A 16,125-nucleotide genomic window follows, 5' to 3' on the forward strand; every position below is an offset into this window, starting at 1 on the left:
TGACTTAGAGAAGCAGTGTTCTCGTTCTAAAATACTTCGCGAATTATTAAATCGATTCACTTTATAATACATACTTGCATGTCAGTTCGTCCTTTAATAAACTACGTTTGGAAACTAATTTTGGAAAAATTTTACTATTACTTCTATCCGTAATTTTCATATTTCTATTGATCTTCGAATAAATAGTTGGTGGTAAAACAGAACACGTCAAGATCGACAAGAGGATCACCAATTGTTGATAAACGTTAATACTGTCTGATGATTCACCCATAAAAATTTCAAAATTAAGAATGATCTAGGATAATGCGATTGTTATATTTTATTTTCAATAGCAGTCAGACAGACACTATCTCGGATGAAAAGCATACTCGTCATGAGAAGATACTCATCATGCAGAGGTACTTACCTTCAGCTGTTCCTGACGACGATACGCGCGCAGCATCAATTCCTTGCGCTCGTCCTCCGACATTAGCGGCTCCCTCGCCGGTTTTCCTGATCCTCTCTTCTGTAGCTTCACGATTATCTTGGTCTTCTCGTTATTACCTACAAAGTCTTTCATTTTCCTCCCCGGTAATAGCTCCTTTCCGGAGAACCACAATTGAGCCAATTGCACATCGATTACCTGCGACAAATGCACGCCTTTCTAAACGTCAATGAAGATGTCGCCAATCCTTGCTTATTTTTCTCACAAGGAATATAAGAGTTTTAAAGGCGCATTTCCTAAATAAAAATTTTATACGTGTAATCAAAAATTAAATTTAAAAAAATTTTATACGTGTAATCATAAATTAAATTAAATTAATCCTTTTGCTCAGAATAAACACGTTAAAAGATTATTTAAGAAATAATAAAAAATATTACATTAGAGTTCTTCAAATATCTTTGTTTTGATGTTGAAGAAATGTTCAAGAAATAATATAAGGTAGCAAAATGACGTCAAATCAAATCAAATAATTTTAATGGGGAAGGATATTCTTTAAATCATATGTTTGTCTCGTACTTTATATATTGATTATTAATTTTTAAAAGCGTATACCTCGAGAGATGCTTGAGTACCGGTGAGATCCTCGGTATTTTCAAATTCCTTGCGTATCACGTCGTGAGGCGGAAGTCCCATCGGATAAACGATCATCACGGCACCTCTTAGGATATCCAGAGCCTCTTGAACTGTCTTCTGGGTGACCAATTTCTCCTGTTGCACTAATTTCTATGATTGGACAAGACGTCAAGGAATTTTTTAATCTGGCCATGTCAAAGAATGTGATGTGTAACAAATCAAATTGCATTTACTTTTGATGTCATGGCACGTGCTTCCTCGATAGTTTTCTTCAGCACCTCCTGCATCTTTTCGTTAGGCTGTCTACCATTCCTTCGACCTACGTTTATCTAAATTTAGTTTTAATTCATCGTATAAAACGCAAATAAATCTTGAATGATATGTTTCTTTGCGTGTTTTTTTTTACGAAACTTTGTATATAAATGCTTTATAAATATTTATAATTATATATAACTACTTTATAAATATTTAAAATTATTAAAATAAAAATGAAAGAGAGAATATTAATTATAAAAGAAGAGTGATTATAATATCATCATGCAACATTTATGAAAAAAATAAAAAATCATATTATAAACTCTTAAAAAATCAAAATAATTTTACGACAAGCATTTTGCAGTTTTGTTAAAATTATTAAAAAATGCAGATTTTTTTTTAATGATGGAAATTTAAAAAATAAAAATGTTGAAAAAATACACGTGTATCGATGACATCATATAATTTAAGATGCATATAAAAAATAACTATTTTTCTACAAAAAAGTTAATAACTAAAATTGAAATTAAAAACATCCATATAACGTAATTCCCTATCTTCTTCCTATGACACAGTCGCTTCTCGCTCTTAAATCCTTCCGAAAGTTTGCGATCACGATTATGTCGCAAGTTATTCGCAGATACTCTTCTGAAACCATTATTATCCGATGCCGGCGAGCGGCGTCACGTACCGATCTTGTCTTTGTGGAAAGTCCAGCCGCCCATGGGCGAACATTTGTCAGCCCATTCGTCCTTGAGTTTGAGCTCCTCGACCTGCTCGTCCGTGAGGCCCATTATTTCAGGTGGTAACATCGTGCCGTGCTTAGCCAGCTCCTCGATTTCTATTTTTCAATTAAGAAAGAGAGAGAGAGAGAAAGAAAGAATATACGCGTGTGAAGGAGCTTACGAGAGGGCAACCAACCGGTGTCAAGTACAAGTATAATTATTATCCCGCGCGACGTGTGACTAATATTACACACACGGCACCCAGGATAGATGGGTTCATAAACTCGAGGGGGGTCCTCGGGACCTCTCTTATTATACACTGTTATTACAAGCCGCGGCTGTGCCCCGAGATAATCGCTAATGGATTTCTCGCGTTAATATTCCGGCTACGAAGCCAGGATTCCCATAAATGCTACAAAAAGCTCGTAAAAGGCAGTCGAAATTACCGTGTGCTAAAGATATAAATAAAAAAGATGTAAAATACGATTTTTTCGTAAAAATAAACAAATCTCGTTTTATTTAACGGTTTTTTGATTTACAAGTAATTTTTTTAAATAATAAATTTGACATTATTTTAAATGTAGATTGCATTCCAATTGCATTCCTATATAGTTATGTAATTATTTTTAACAAGGTAAATTTTCCAAAAGCAAATCAAAATTCAACTTAAATGAATTGTCGTTATTATAGATATAAAAACACGGTTTTCGTAATTTTTATATAAAAATGTCATTACTTTAATATAATAAAAAAACTAAAATTCTTATATTTTTAATTTATTATTCTTAGAAAATAATTTTAATAGATTAATGAGATTTTTACGATTAAAATGATGTCAAATACGATATAATTATTTTCAATCAGATGCATAATAAAAAGTTTTGTTATACATTTAACTAAAAATTATTTAAATCATGTCGTGTTTGATACAATTTGCTCCAAAAATCTCATTAATTCATTAAAATTACTTTTGAAAAAAGACTTCAGAGTTCGTTATATTACATTAATATAAAATAATAAATTATATAATAATAAAAAAGATATGAAGAAATATAATATTACATTTAAAAAAATAATAAAAAAACATGTCCTTTTCAATAAAAAAACGTTTTATTTATTGTTTGTTTCTTTTAATACATTTTTGTATTAAACTTTAAATTTTTAAAATATAGAAATATGAAAAAAATAATTTAAAATATAAAAATATATAGAAAATTAATGTAATCTGAAATTAAAAAAAAACGTTTGTTTAATCTTACTAACATATGTACCTAGAATAACTTTGCTACTTTTCGAGAAGACATTTACCATAACAGATCCGTGAAATCTTCAAACGACCGTTGTAGATCATTGCAATATCATGTATAACATCGTCGACATTTGCCTCTACGTTGGTGTCATATAAAAATTGGCTCTCGTCACCTTTCTTCACGTGCAATCTCACCATTTTGCTGAGTTAAGACTTTCAAACAGTACCAAAATTTCTGCACTATGCGGATTAATGTATGACTTTTGATATTTTAATTAGCTCGTACACAGTTTCTGATAGAAATACGATTGAAATGAAAAATATATTAGACTCATATGTAATCTGATTTGAGCGGCAAAGTAAATTCTGCCAAGTGCACCGGCGACTTGTCATGAGAAACTAAACAACCGTATATTCAATTCACTCGACAAAAACAACCTGAACGTCGGGATGCATTGTCCATGGTAACACGCGTTATTGATTAAACAATACGAGAGGAGCACGGTTGATTATCGATGCGAAAGAAAAGTTCATGCGACTGATAAATGGCCGACAAGATGGCAATGATCAAACACCAAACAAATAAAGGAGATGTGAAACAATAAGAAAGAAAGACGTAGCTATTAATGAGTATATAACTCTGTGTTGTTCATTATTTTATAATATACATATTTACATTCTAGTGGAACACGGATTAGAAGAATAAAGACGTTCATGTATATGTATATAATTACAAATATTAAGAAACACCGACGGCATCCTTATTTGGCCGTCAGGTTTCTACTGGCGGTTTTTGGACACAAAAATATAATATATTTACGTATGATTACTTAACATCGAAATATATATAATGTATATTTATATATATGTATATATATAGCACAATATTAATTAATGATATTTTTAAATATATTCTCGCGGCAACACACGCTGCGCAATAAAATTTTATGGTATCTTTTATCGTAATCCGTAACTCTCGGCTATCATGTAAGTGACTAGTATTACGTTAAAATACACTTAGAATTCGATTCGATGAGGTGCATTATGCGCAGGTCATTTCCTGTCTGGGGTCCGAACAAAGATGGTCCATGAATGTGACAAATTATTCGACGGAAATGGATTCTCATAAGAGGAGATAAACTGTAATCGTATCAATTTGAAGAAGAGAGACGGTAAATCTATGATTATTTCATTTGAATGAAACGCGATTGGTTACACATTATTGAATTATTTTATTTCAATAACATGTAACATCTCTCCCTCTTACAGTTTATCGACTTCGCGAATGACATTCCGTTAAATTATTCGTCACGTGCATGAGAGAGATGGTCCCTATAGTAATTGTTGCATATGAACATGTCGAACGATTGAACGAACATTTTAAACGCACGTCCTAAATTGATCGATTCGCGACGATTCCAAAGAGATACAATGAAAACAGAGATGTCTTTCTTCTTTTAATCTTAACTCTTAACATCGACACGAGTAACAATGATAATTTTTTTTTGTTTATGCCGAGTGAACTAATCCGCCACTCGAGATCTACGCTTTACTCAAAATTCTTTCGCATTGCTCGGCGATAGCTCTACGATAATGAGCAGAGCTGCGTAAACAAACCGCTTTATTTATATAAATGCACTGGACGCGCAAAGCGTTTTTGAAATATTTCATCAAAGTATAAGGTAAGTTCTGAATATCTTAATAACAAAATATCTAATTAACAATATTAAAAGTCGAGATAATATCATATTTGGTATTATAATTATAAGGAAAAAGGAATAATCTCAGAGCGACTTTTCTCGAAAAATATTATAGCCACGAATTATTTTCGCTTAATAATCAAATAAATGTCTCATCATCTCTGCGTGTTTTTCTTGTTTTGTCACGATTTTAAGCAGCACCTCGTGCAACTCGGACTGTGAGACGACATGGTTCTCTCTTTAACATGTAACAAACACGTGCTTGTAAAAGCACGTAGCTATAAATAGACACACGTGTACATGTTTTACGCGACATTTACATACTCGTCCGTCTACGTGCGGCAACATTTATGGGAGAGGAAAATTTCCCTACCAACGAATGTGTCAACTACCTTAACGTGATACGCTACGATAGAAAAAAAAATTGACATTTGGTCCGAAAGAGAAACATACAAAATGTATCTTGTGTAGAACGTGTGAAATGAATCTTGTATTGCAAGACAGTACCTTATCTAGGCTTCGTCCCTGATTTAGGCGCCTGACAGGAACATTTATCGGTCATCATCTTGATTAGAAACGGCGTGCGTTGTTGGCGCGCGTGTTGTTAACTTAAATGCGGTAGATCGCTTACAATTAATCGCAGTCGTTGCAACTGATGAGTGCATTCTGCAGTTTAGAGTGAGATGCAGCGACATTTTATTTCCACAAAATTGCTCGAATTTATTTGCTCATTTTAAAATGTTATTAGTCATAGAAGTTTTAGTTATAAGAAAAATATATTTGACGCTTATAATCTCTGTAGAGTAATAAAATCTCGCTGCACTTGGGAAAAGATAAAATATAAAGCGAAAGATGAAATATAAAAGAAAATTTGGCTGTCGTATTATCTGTTATTCTAATAACACTCGAAACGCGGTGAATCTTTATATCAATCAGGAACTTTAATTGGATAAGTTATTATGAGAAAATTTTTTTATTAATTTTATTAATGTTATTCTTTTATTTTACTTTACTGTTGGTCATATATATTTTTGCGCGCGCGCGGGTATGTTTTTACCTTATTTTTATCACAGATACAAAGTTGCTGTAGCACAGAATAAACCCATGGAATTGCTACTCTCACACCGAACATATACGTCGTAACATAGTTGTCGAAAACACCGAATGACGTTCATCTTGTATCTCGCAACCAGAAGCGTTTATCGGCCATTCTCCGATCTCTTAGCATTAAAATGCGATTAGATCAATGAAATGCAGCGAGACACGATTTCAAGAATCGTGTCCGATCGCGATCCAGGAATTGATAAAATTTATAAGCTTTTGAACGACAGAAGTGCAAACATAACGGGTCTTCTTTTTTAAATTCCGAAATGATTGATTTATCGAAGTGAGCCACTTTTGTTATTGAAATCTAATGCTAAATGAGATAATTTAATCCTCTTTTTTTACATCCTATCCCTGACAACTTTCACGACAAACGGACGGTAAGATCTTTGGACAGTAAACGTCATACGGAGGATTCTCCTACTACTACGATAACATCGAGTTACTTATATCGAATCTAGAACCGGTTGTTGAATGAAGCTAACTTACGACATCGGTGGGTTTTGGATATTAATTGCTCGATCAATCGAGATTACTCTTCGTCGATCGTAGGCTGGACCTGTCGTACCTCCTTTAGGATTCTATGATCGTACTGCTGTTCGTCGGGAATTTGGAGAAACATAGGGGACGAAGAGGAAGAGGAAGAGGAGGTGGAACCGTGCAACAGCTGGTGTTGCACGGTATCCTGCTCTCAAACTTTGCTTTCGGGCCCGTCGGTGGTGTGCTTGAAAGAATTGCGGATTTTGCTCAAATGAAGAGCGGCGATGTGCCCGTAGCTCTTATTGTACCATTCAGGTGTGCGACCTCTGAAAACAAATCATTTTACTTTTTTAGTTTTTTTGATAAAATTCACATCATATTCCATTATCTATTCCATTATCAACATAAAAGTCCAGGATTTAATTTTATTTTTTTTTGGAAAATATTTTTAAGCAAATAAACGATTGAAGGAGATAAAGCACATTATTTGCAAAGATGTTTAATATGTTACTTACTTCGTATCGACTCTGGATAAATGCATAATGCGGGATTTGCCGCTGCCACAAGGCTCGATAAGATAACGAGAGGCCAAAACGATGCCGCGAGTTCCGCCGAGCATGACAGGAGCATCTGGATGTTCCACGGATGTTTCCACGATGACACAAGCACCTTTGGGAAGGTCATTCCGCCAGGATCTATAAAAGATTAATTACACTGATTAGGAATTTTAAATATCTTTAACAATATCGCCCAAAATTTTACAGAAAACATCCGTTATTTAAATAAAAAAATAAATATATCTTTAATTAGAATTATTGACAATTTTATTAACTTACCTTAATACGCAATAATCTCTGGCGGGCAACGGGCTCATGTTTCCGGTGGCGTATTGAAAGACCTCCACATTGGTGTCCAATTTGTTTACCAGTCTGTACTTTAAAAGTTGCGGATCCCAGATGTGTCTCTCTCGTAATACACGATGTAAAAGTTCATTCGGCGGAGCTTCGACTTCCGTTGATACTCGCCAGAGACGAAGCGGATGTCCGTCACCCACTTTCTTGTACGCCATTTCTACAGTATTGTCAGCGGGATTATTCACCGTGACCCAACCGCGACTTCTGCTAGAACAAAATATAGGTCTACATTTAACAAAACCTCTTAATCCATCGATTTTATTTTATTAGACATATCTGTCAAGTTTAAGTCAAACTTGTCATATTGTACTCTTTTTCAGTCTTTCTTATTTTTATTTATACATATTTTTCATTTCTCACAGCTTTATAATTAATTTTATCCATGTTATTCCTATAATTGTTTTTTTAATATATAATATAAATATTGTAATGATATGAACTTACTTTTCTCGCGCTTCCTTCAATAAGGCCGTGGTGCAAGCGTACAGGTAACCCCTCCAATCCTGCTTCAGTTCCGAGCCGAGTTCTTCTAGCGCGACAGGAATACTCTCCTCCATGTAATTAAAATGACACTGCGTCAACATATCCGATGAGACCTGAAAAAAAAAAAAACAGTAGTAGCATGAACCGAGTCCGTCTCGTGCCTTGGATGCAAAGGAAGCAAACGCTGAGAGATCGCGATCAACGAATGACGACGCCTCGGTACACTCACCATGAATAATTCACGATGCATCTTGACCAGATGCAGAAGACAGTCGTGAGCGGCTTTGTTTTCCGACAGTTCCCGCTGATCGGGGATACCCACGGTCTTCCGCCTACGTGGCGACACGCTACTCGACCTGTTGGTCACGTTCGTGTTGCTGTGGCTGAAATGGAACAAGCTCGGCGCTAGACACACTGCTAGATTCGAGGCTGTCATCTGGTTATAGGGTGAGTTGCTGGCGACGTGGTTGAGGAAGTCGAGCAGAGTCTCTAGCGCCTCGCGGTGCTCGTCTGGCAGCAACAACAAGACACATTGCACGGCATCCGGTCGCAGCTCCACTGGTACATCTGCAAGAAGAATCGATTCACTGTGAAATCATATTTCTTTCTTTGCGCGACCCATAAAGCAAAAAACGAACAAGCAACAATCAAAATACTTACGTTGAAAAATAGCGATAAATGTCTCTGAGAGCTTGTTTGTCAGTAAAGCCTCCGGCAACTCCCTGAAATACTGTTTGACAAGATCGGCGACGTCATATGCCTGATGCCCGTCGAAATTGATATTGTCTCCCTGGGTCTCCGTCATGACCTTAAGCTTCTGTATCCTCGACTTGACGCCGCTTTTTCTGAAAATGCCCACTTGATCCAGTGCATTGGCTCTCAACCACCTCAGAGCGATCTGGATACACTTAGGTAAAGCTTGACCGGTTCTCTGTAAAGACAACAACAGCGGCACTCCGAAGACGGTCTTGTCCTTGTAATCAGGCGTCTTGATCTTCCTGATAAACTTCGGGAGCTCCCAGTTCCAGCCGGTGCGATGAGTCGGGCAATATCGTTCCATGCATGCCGTGAGCTTCAACAATGCCAATTTTCTCAAGACTAAAAGCTGTCCGCAAGACATGGAAGCCATCGCTCTGGGACACAGCGGGTCCAAAGGTTCAGGGTACAGCGATCCTCTTTGAAAGCTGTGCCATCTGACCACGGTCCCCTTGTGCCTGGGCGACTCCTCCTCCTGATCCGAGTCTCTACTGGCCATGGTGGAACCGCTCTCCTGACTACCAGCCAATTCCGAACTCCTAGATCTGGACTTTTCCCGGTAGATCGTCACCTCCTTGGACAACTGCTTGCTATCCTTATACTCGTCGCGATGCCGGAAGCTCTTGTGCATCTTCTCATCCCGCTTCAAGGATCCCGCAACCTTGTCCTCCTTGCCTTGGACGAGCTTGTCGCGATACCTCTGCGATTCCTTGCCGAGATTAAGACTGCCGCCGCGGACGCTGATCACCGGGTTCTTCGCAGGTGAATCCTTGGAGCTCTGAGGATGCGCGTTCACGAACTCGAGCACCTTGGCGTGATTGCTGTTGGCATCGCGGAAGTATCGATGCCGCCAGTTGGTCGGCTGGCATTCGGAGTCGCTCAAGGTTCCCTGATCCTCCCTGCCGCGATGAAGGAACCGGCGGGCGCGATTCATCTTCGTGCGGGTCGGCGTAGGCGTCGGTCCACCGCCCTGCGAGCCGTCCGAACAGTAGCTGGACGAGTCATCGCCGAAAGGGCTGGGCGCATTCGCCAGAGGCGACGGCGGCAGATGATAGGGAGTGGCCGGCAGGGTGACCGGTGAGCCGGGGATCTGATTAGGCGATACCGACAGGAGATCGTTGAAGGCCACCGGCGCCGGACCCGTGGGCGACACGTCCACGCAGTTGAGTTCCTTCATCTTCTGCTGCATGGACATCACGTCGAGCACCTGAGGCCCGCTAATCACCACCCCGTCGCGATTCTGACGCTTCCGTCGTCGCGACTTGAGGGACTCCACGCGTCTGAGGAAGGCCTTCGCGCCGTCCCGCAGCCTCTCCGAGCCGGTCCTGCGAAATCGCGGACCCATCTCGTCGGGGAGAGTGCCAGGTGGTAGGCTACCGTATCGCAGATTATCGAGCATGGTGTCCTCCGCCTCCTCGGCCTCCAGGCGATCCTCGAGGGAGTCCTCCTCGGACGCGGCGTTTTGCCCGGCAATCGCCTGCAGCCTCTCGACGTTCGCCTGCGTGACGTCGACTATGCGGGACCAACGTCTCGTCTTCTTCTCGAAGGTCCAGTTCTCGCTCAGGGCGCACTGCGTGTCCTCGTCAGATTCGTCACCACCATTGCCGTCGCCCTGTAACCGAAAGTAACGACACGCGATTTAAATTAGGTATATTTTTATGCTATAATTAATTGTGCTTTTTCAATAATTAATAGTAACATGATAGTTTACAAAAAAGTATAATATAAATAATATGAAAAGAATAGTTATTATTTAAATCTTGATAAAATGCAATTTTTTTCAAAGATGAAAAAATGTGGCCAAATTTAACTATTAATCTTGAATTAATGTATTAATTTTGATGGATTTAATTGATTAAAATAAATAGAAAATTAAATATTATTTAATATTATTTAGATTGCATGAGATACCAAGACTAGTCTTGATATTGTCGTGTCTTGAACTCGAGATCAAGGCAAAGTTTTTAATTAGTTATCAAGCAATATTAAGATTAAGCAAGCAATATTAAGATTAATATTAAGATTGTCAAGGTTGTGATTAAAAAGAAATTAAAATATGTATTTGCATATAAATTAGATAAGAAAAATATCAGTATTATATGAACATCAATATTATTATATATGAACTTAAAAAGATTTATTTAATAATATATTTAGTAATATATTATTTATTTCAAATAAAAACATTTATTAACAAATTTGGAAAAAATTATTACAATAAACAATATAAAATTTTATACAATTATTTAATTGCAAAAAACTTGTATAAAATCTTATATTGTAATAACTGTTTCCAAATTTGTTAATATAAATATTTTTATTTATTAAATCAATAATATATTAATAAATTATTAAATCAAATAAATTTTTTTAAGTTCGTATATAATATAGTAGTATTTTTCTCATGTAATTTGCAAATACATATTTTAGTTTTTTTTTTAATTAATAATCTTGACAATTTTAATCTTAGTAGTTTTGATAACTAATTAAAAATTAATTAAAAATTTTTCTTTGGAAGTAAACGAATGACATAAAAAGTAATAAAATTGTCTAAAAATTATATTATAAAGATTATATTATATAAATATTACTTTAAGTAATTTTTCAATATTAGATAAAAATTGTTAATAAAATAGAGAGACAAGATTTTCCCTACAAAGATTTATTCAAAACCAAGATAAAAGGTTTAGGTTTTCAAAAATTTTCAATGCCAATATATTATTTTTACGAATATTTTCTTGTCTTAAGCAACCTTAATATTGCCACATCTTTAGTTAGTTATGGCCATATCCTTGTTGACCCAAATTGTCAGGCAAAAACTCGATGTGCCAAAAGGTGATTCATCAGCCTGAATCACGATCTGGATCCGGGACTTCGATTCGACTGGAAATTTCACTCGCACGCGTGATTTCAATCCAGGAGTCGATTTATTTCGTGGGAAGGATAATCCCGTCGCGTGTGCAAGGTGCGATTTAAGCTCGAGCCTCAAATAACGAGAAGCGATGATAATAATAACGATAATAAACTGCCCGGTCGGCGCTTGTAATCCGTAAAAAGCCTCTCCGCGCGTCCCTTCCGCGGGATTATGGTGGGCTAACAAAGTGACTCGGAAAGACGTGTGTGACTAACGTTGTCCGACCGGACATCGAGAAACGTAACGCGAGATTAACGATCCTCGTCGGATGTTTAAACGGACGATGGGGCGCTTCGTGTAATCAATTTGTAGCGACGAATTAAGGTATTGAAGAACATGGCGGTTCGCGCCCGTGCACTATAATTAATCGTAGAAAGTGTTCCGTGTGCTTGGCGGCCACTTTTACCGCTCATAATCGACGAGATGGGGTCTTAAGGTCATAAGTCAAGCATTTCCTTACTGCCTTCGGTGGTGGACGAGAAAAACAAAATTATTACGGTTCGATAACCGCGAGGTCATCGGCTGGTGTAATAATAATTAAGCAAAGGAGACCAATAGATCGAGAAATTCGATGTATGATCAAAGTAAAAAAAATTATTATTATTATTGCTTAAAAAACATGTCAGAATATTGTTAAAAGAATCCATGTATTTTTTATTTAAATGGCATATGATAATTTTAAATATGATATTGATTGATCATAATTATATTGTGTGTTCATGATAATTATGTTGTTTTCTTTATTCGTTAATTAAATCCAGATTATAAGAAGAAATTTCTTAAATTTTTATCATAATAAAATAATTATGTTTTAATTATGTTTTCTTATATTTTATATTTTTACACTTTTAAAATTTACAATTGATTTATATCATAATATTATAGCATATTTAACAGCTCATCCCTGACGAATTAAATATAATCAGGACGTATGTTTCTAATTCATCTCAAGAAACTTCAAAGAATACCAATAAATCAAGAGAAATTCGAGATTTTTTCTCTGGAAGGTCGCATTAATTATGCACGATCAAAGTAAAAAGAAAATTATTATTATTATTATTATTACTTATAAGAAAAGAATGTCAGAAGATTACCAAAAAATTCATGTATTTTCTGCTTAAATGGCATTTAATAATTTTAAAGATGATATTATATCATTTTTAAAATATATTTATCATAATTATATTGTATTTTTTAATTCGTTGGTTAAATATGTATTATAAGAAGAAAAATTTCTTAAATTTTTATCATATTAAAATGTTATGTTTAATTATGTCTCCTAAATTATATTTTATATTTTTTAAACTTATACTTGATTTTTATCATAATATCATATCATACTTAACAATTCCCTGATGGATTAAATAGGATTAAAGCATATGTTTCTAATTCATCTCGAGAAACTTCGAAAAACACCAACAGATCGAAAAATTCAAGATTTTTTCCAAAATCGCAATAATTAGTATGCGCGATTGAAATAAAAAGAAAATTATTATTATTATTATTATTATTATTATTACTTATAGAAGAATGAAAACCGAAAAGTCTATGTCTTTGTTTGTTCAAACGACATATAATAATTTCAAACATAGCATATATTGTCATAATTATATTATATGTGTTTTTAATTGATCGATTAAATACATATTACAAGAAACTTCTTAAATTCCCATCATGTCAAAGTAATTATATTCCAATTATGCCTCCTAAATTATCCCTCATATTATACCCTCTAAAATTTACAACTGGCTATTACACTCACTTATATCGTAACATTATACCACGGCTCATCTCTGATGACTAACTACGACCGAAGCGTATGTTCCTAACTCATCTCGAGAAACTTGGAAGCAGACATACGATCCTCTCCAGCTCCGTTCGAAGCGAACGAGATCTCGCGCTTTTATCGCCGCGGTAAATTCCGTTTTATAGGAATAACGCACGTCCCCGGGGCAAAGATACGATATAAAGACACGTGATAAAAAATAATTTACCGGAACGATCTCGCCGCGTTAAGCGCTGGAACTCGAAATGGGTTTACAGCCTTCGTCATGGACGAAAAGAAACGAGAGAGGGACTTCGTCTTTTCACGCGTTTCTGATGTTTCTCTCTTTCTTCTTCCTCGTTCGATTACGCGAGGGGTCGATAATAATGAACCGGAGCACCTCCCCCGGGGATGATGTAGGCCACGGGTAAAAATACCCGCGGGACACCAGTCGGGAAATAAGATGGAGGCGTGGGTGGCGTCCGGTGGAAAATAGATTTTTAAGATTTCGGAGTGCATTTCGCGCGCGACGTGACGTTGCAGGGCTCTTTCGAAACCCTTTCGTCGAAACGACGGAAATAAAATCGACCGGATGACGACGACGACGACGACGACGACCTCGATGACAAACGTCGTCTTTGATGAGGCCCACGAGGCGCGAGATGTAAGGCGAGGAATTGCGAAACTATTTTCGCGATGCTAATTATTCCTTCCGCTGCCTCCTGCGGTGTGTATAAATAAAACATTCCCTTCGGAAATGTACATTTCTGATGCGCTTTTACGATGCCGCGTAGGTCGTTCGTCGGAGAATCATTAGCGACTTTATTACTGCAATTAATACAGCATTATTTATCTAAAGGAAATTTAAACGTAAGTAATAAAATAGGAAGGTAAATAATAAAATAAAATAAAAGAAATAAAATAATAAAATAATAATAAAATAAAAAATAATAATAAAATAAAAATAAAAGAAAGTAAATAATAAAATAAGAATAAATAATAAATAATAAATAATAATAAAATAGGAATAAAAAATAGGAAGAAATGCTCTCTCGTTAATTTCAATATTATTATAAGAACATGGTTCTTTTCTTTATCATTCTACTTTAATAAAATAAACGCTTTTTTTATTTTTATTATTCGAAAGCCGAATGGCGAGGAGGAGAAAGAGCGAGGCGTGAAAAGAAATTTCACTCGTGACATCGATACGTCAGCGCTCGAAGAAGTCGTTGAATATTGTTCTCTGGAAATCAAGTCGCCTTTTTTTGCACGTCGTGAATTCGCAACGCTCTGAGAAAAACCTGAAGCGAGAGATTCAAAACGTGATCTTCCCCGGGTGGGGAAGTGTGAGTGGTCCCCGAGGTGCCACCGTGCAAACCGTGCGAGATGTTGCGCCGGTGAAACCAGGTCCATTGTCATGTGGCGAGAGGATCACGCGAGGTCGCGAGCACACGCTCGCTCGGTCCATGTATGTGTGTCCACGTGGAAACAACAAAGGCGTCAAGTTTCGTAACGAGAAGTCATGTCGGCCCCCATTGTTAGAAAGCCAACCGTCTTCGACGCGCACGAAAAGACGCCTATTTCGGCTTAGTCACCTTTAGGGAGGGCTCGACGAGATATACGTAGTTACACAGGGGTCACCGTGTCGTTTCTGTTCTCTCGGTGACGGGAAGCGAAAGCAACGGGAGCAGGATGGATGAAAGGTAAAGCGAAATTTTCAGGAATATTTTCACCCTCTCGAGTGTGTGATTTTCCGGGTTAAAGTAAACCCTGGAGGAAGATGAACTTAATCGTGTGTTCGTAACGTAAATTATAATAAGTACTTGGCAAAAAAAAGCTGATAAAAATAGGTATGTTTTTTACCTTTTATGAAATTAAATTTATTATGCAACTTTAAATTGTAAAATTTATATGTTACATTTTCTCTTTATGTCTAACGAAAAACAGGAAATATATAAAAATATTAGGACATTATTACAAGCGCACTATTTTGTTCTTTTTACCAAAATAAACCGAGAAAAAAATATACATACATAATTATGTACATATAAACATATATAACATATTAAATATTAAATATATATATATATATATATATATATATATATATATTATAATATATTAAACCATATAAAAATATTCTAATTTATTTCTAAATATTAAATATTATAAATATTAAAAATTGTACGTTTTGTAAAATTTATTTTAAAAAATCCTAAATATACTTAAAAAAATGGAGAATCTTCGTTAGCAAAAAAAAAGTTAATTATAAACAAATTTAGTTCATTTTTTATTATATTATTGAATTGTCAAGCTATACGCGATTTCCGCAATGACAGCTTTTTATGAAGTAAGCATGGTGAAAATAATATTTTTCACTTTTTTTCTAAACTTTCTTTAACTATATTTTCTTCATAAACTGTCAAAATTCGCTCGATTTGACAGCTGTAAGTAACACGAGGGAATCAAGTCGCAACGCAACAGTCAATCAGAATGGAAAGGAAGCAACAATACATTTATAGATATTTGAATAATCGACTTTACAAGCCTCTTTTTTAAGAATGGATTTAATAATATTTTTCTAAAAGAAAATCAGAATCATATCATACACATTTCTCGATGATTTCCCACGTCATCCCATTCCCAGCTATTCCTCGATATTCCTCCGGATATTACGCAAGCGAATCTCGAAGGGCGAAATCCTGCGAGCTAATAACGAAGAC

General features: G+C 36.0%; 2 protein-coding genes and 1 long non-coding RNA gene across 4 annotated transcripts in view; 1 reads left to right on the forward strand and 2 right to left on the reverse strand.

The window, feature by feature from the left end:
• The window catches only part of LOC145968358 (cilia- and flagella-associated protein 298), a 55,478-nt gene extending 51,708 nt beyond the window's left edge, over positions 1-3,770 (reverse strand). Inside the window, exons 1-5 of the mRNA XM_083093747.1 lie at positions 3,346-3,770; positions 2,004-2,153; positions 1,291-1,376; positions 1,037-1,207; positions 407-622 (exon numbers count right to left, since the gene is read on the reverse strand). Coding sequence (XP_082949873.1) covers positions 407-622; positions 1,037-1,207; positions 1,291-1,376; positions 2,004-2,153; positions 3,346-3,484 — 762 coding nt within the window. The 5' untranslated portion in view covers positions 3,485-3,770. The remainder of the gene's footprint in view (positions 1-406; positions 623-1,036; positions 1,208-1,290; positions 1,377-2,003; positions 2,154-3,345) is intronic.
• Positions 3,771-3,788: 18 nt separating this feature from the next.
• On the forward strand, positions 3,789-4,230 carry LOC145968362 (uncharacterized). Its single transcript, XR_014437724.1, has 2 exons — positions 3,789-3,902; positions 3,970-4,230. It is a non-coding gene; the product is annotated as an uncharacterized LOC145968362 (long non-coding RNA).
• Cv-c (RhoGTPase activating protein) overlaps positions 3,904-16,125 on the reverse strand; it is a 233,802-nt gene continuing 221,580 nt past the window's right edge. The window contains exons 11-16 of one of the 2 annotated variants that reach the window (XM_083093742.1): positions 8,628-10,335; positions 8,197-8,534; positions 7,929-8,080; positions 7,407-7,688; positions 7,086-7,265; positions 3,904-6,896 (exon numbers count right to left, since the gene is read on the reverse strand). In XM_083093742.1, coding sequence (XP_082949868.1) covers positions 6,782-6,896; positions 7,086-7,265; positions 7,407-7,688; positions 7,929-8,080; positions 8,197-8,534; positions 8,628-10,335 — 2,775 coding nt within the window. In that variant the 3' untranslated portion in view covers positions 3,904-6,781. Of the gene's footprint in view, positions 6,897-7,085; positions 7,266-7,406; positions 7,692-7,928; positions 8,081-8,196; positions 8,535-8,627; positions 10,336-16,125 lie in introns of both variants that reach the window. The other variant, XM_083093741.1, reaches the window with a different exon arrangement.

Source organism: Camponotus vicinus, unplaced genomic scaffold (genome assembly GCF_025532165.1).
Source record: "Camponotus vicinus isolate PSW18456_S1 unplaced genomic scaffold, iyCamVici1.0 SCAF_3, whole genome shotgun sequence".
NCBI lineage: Eukaryota > Metazoa > Arthropoda > Insecta > Hymenoptera > Formicidae > Camponotus > Camponotus vicinus.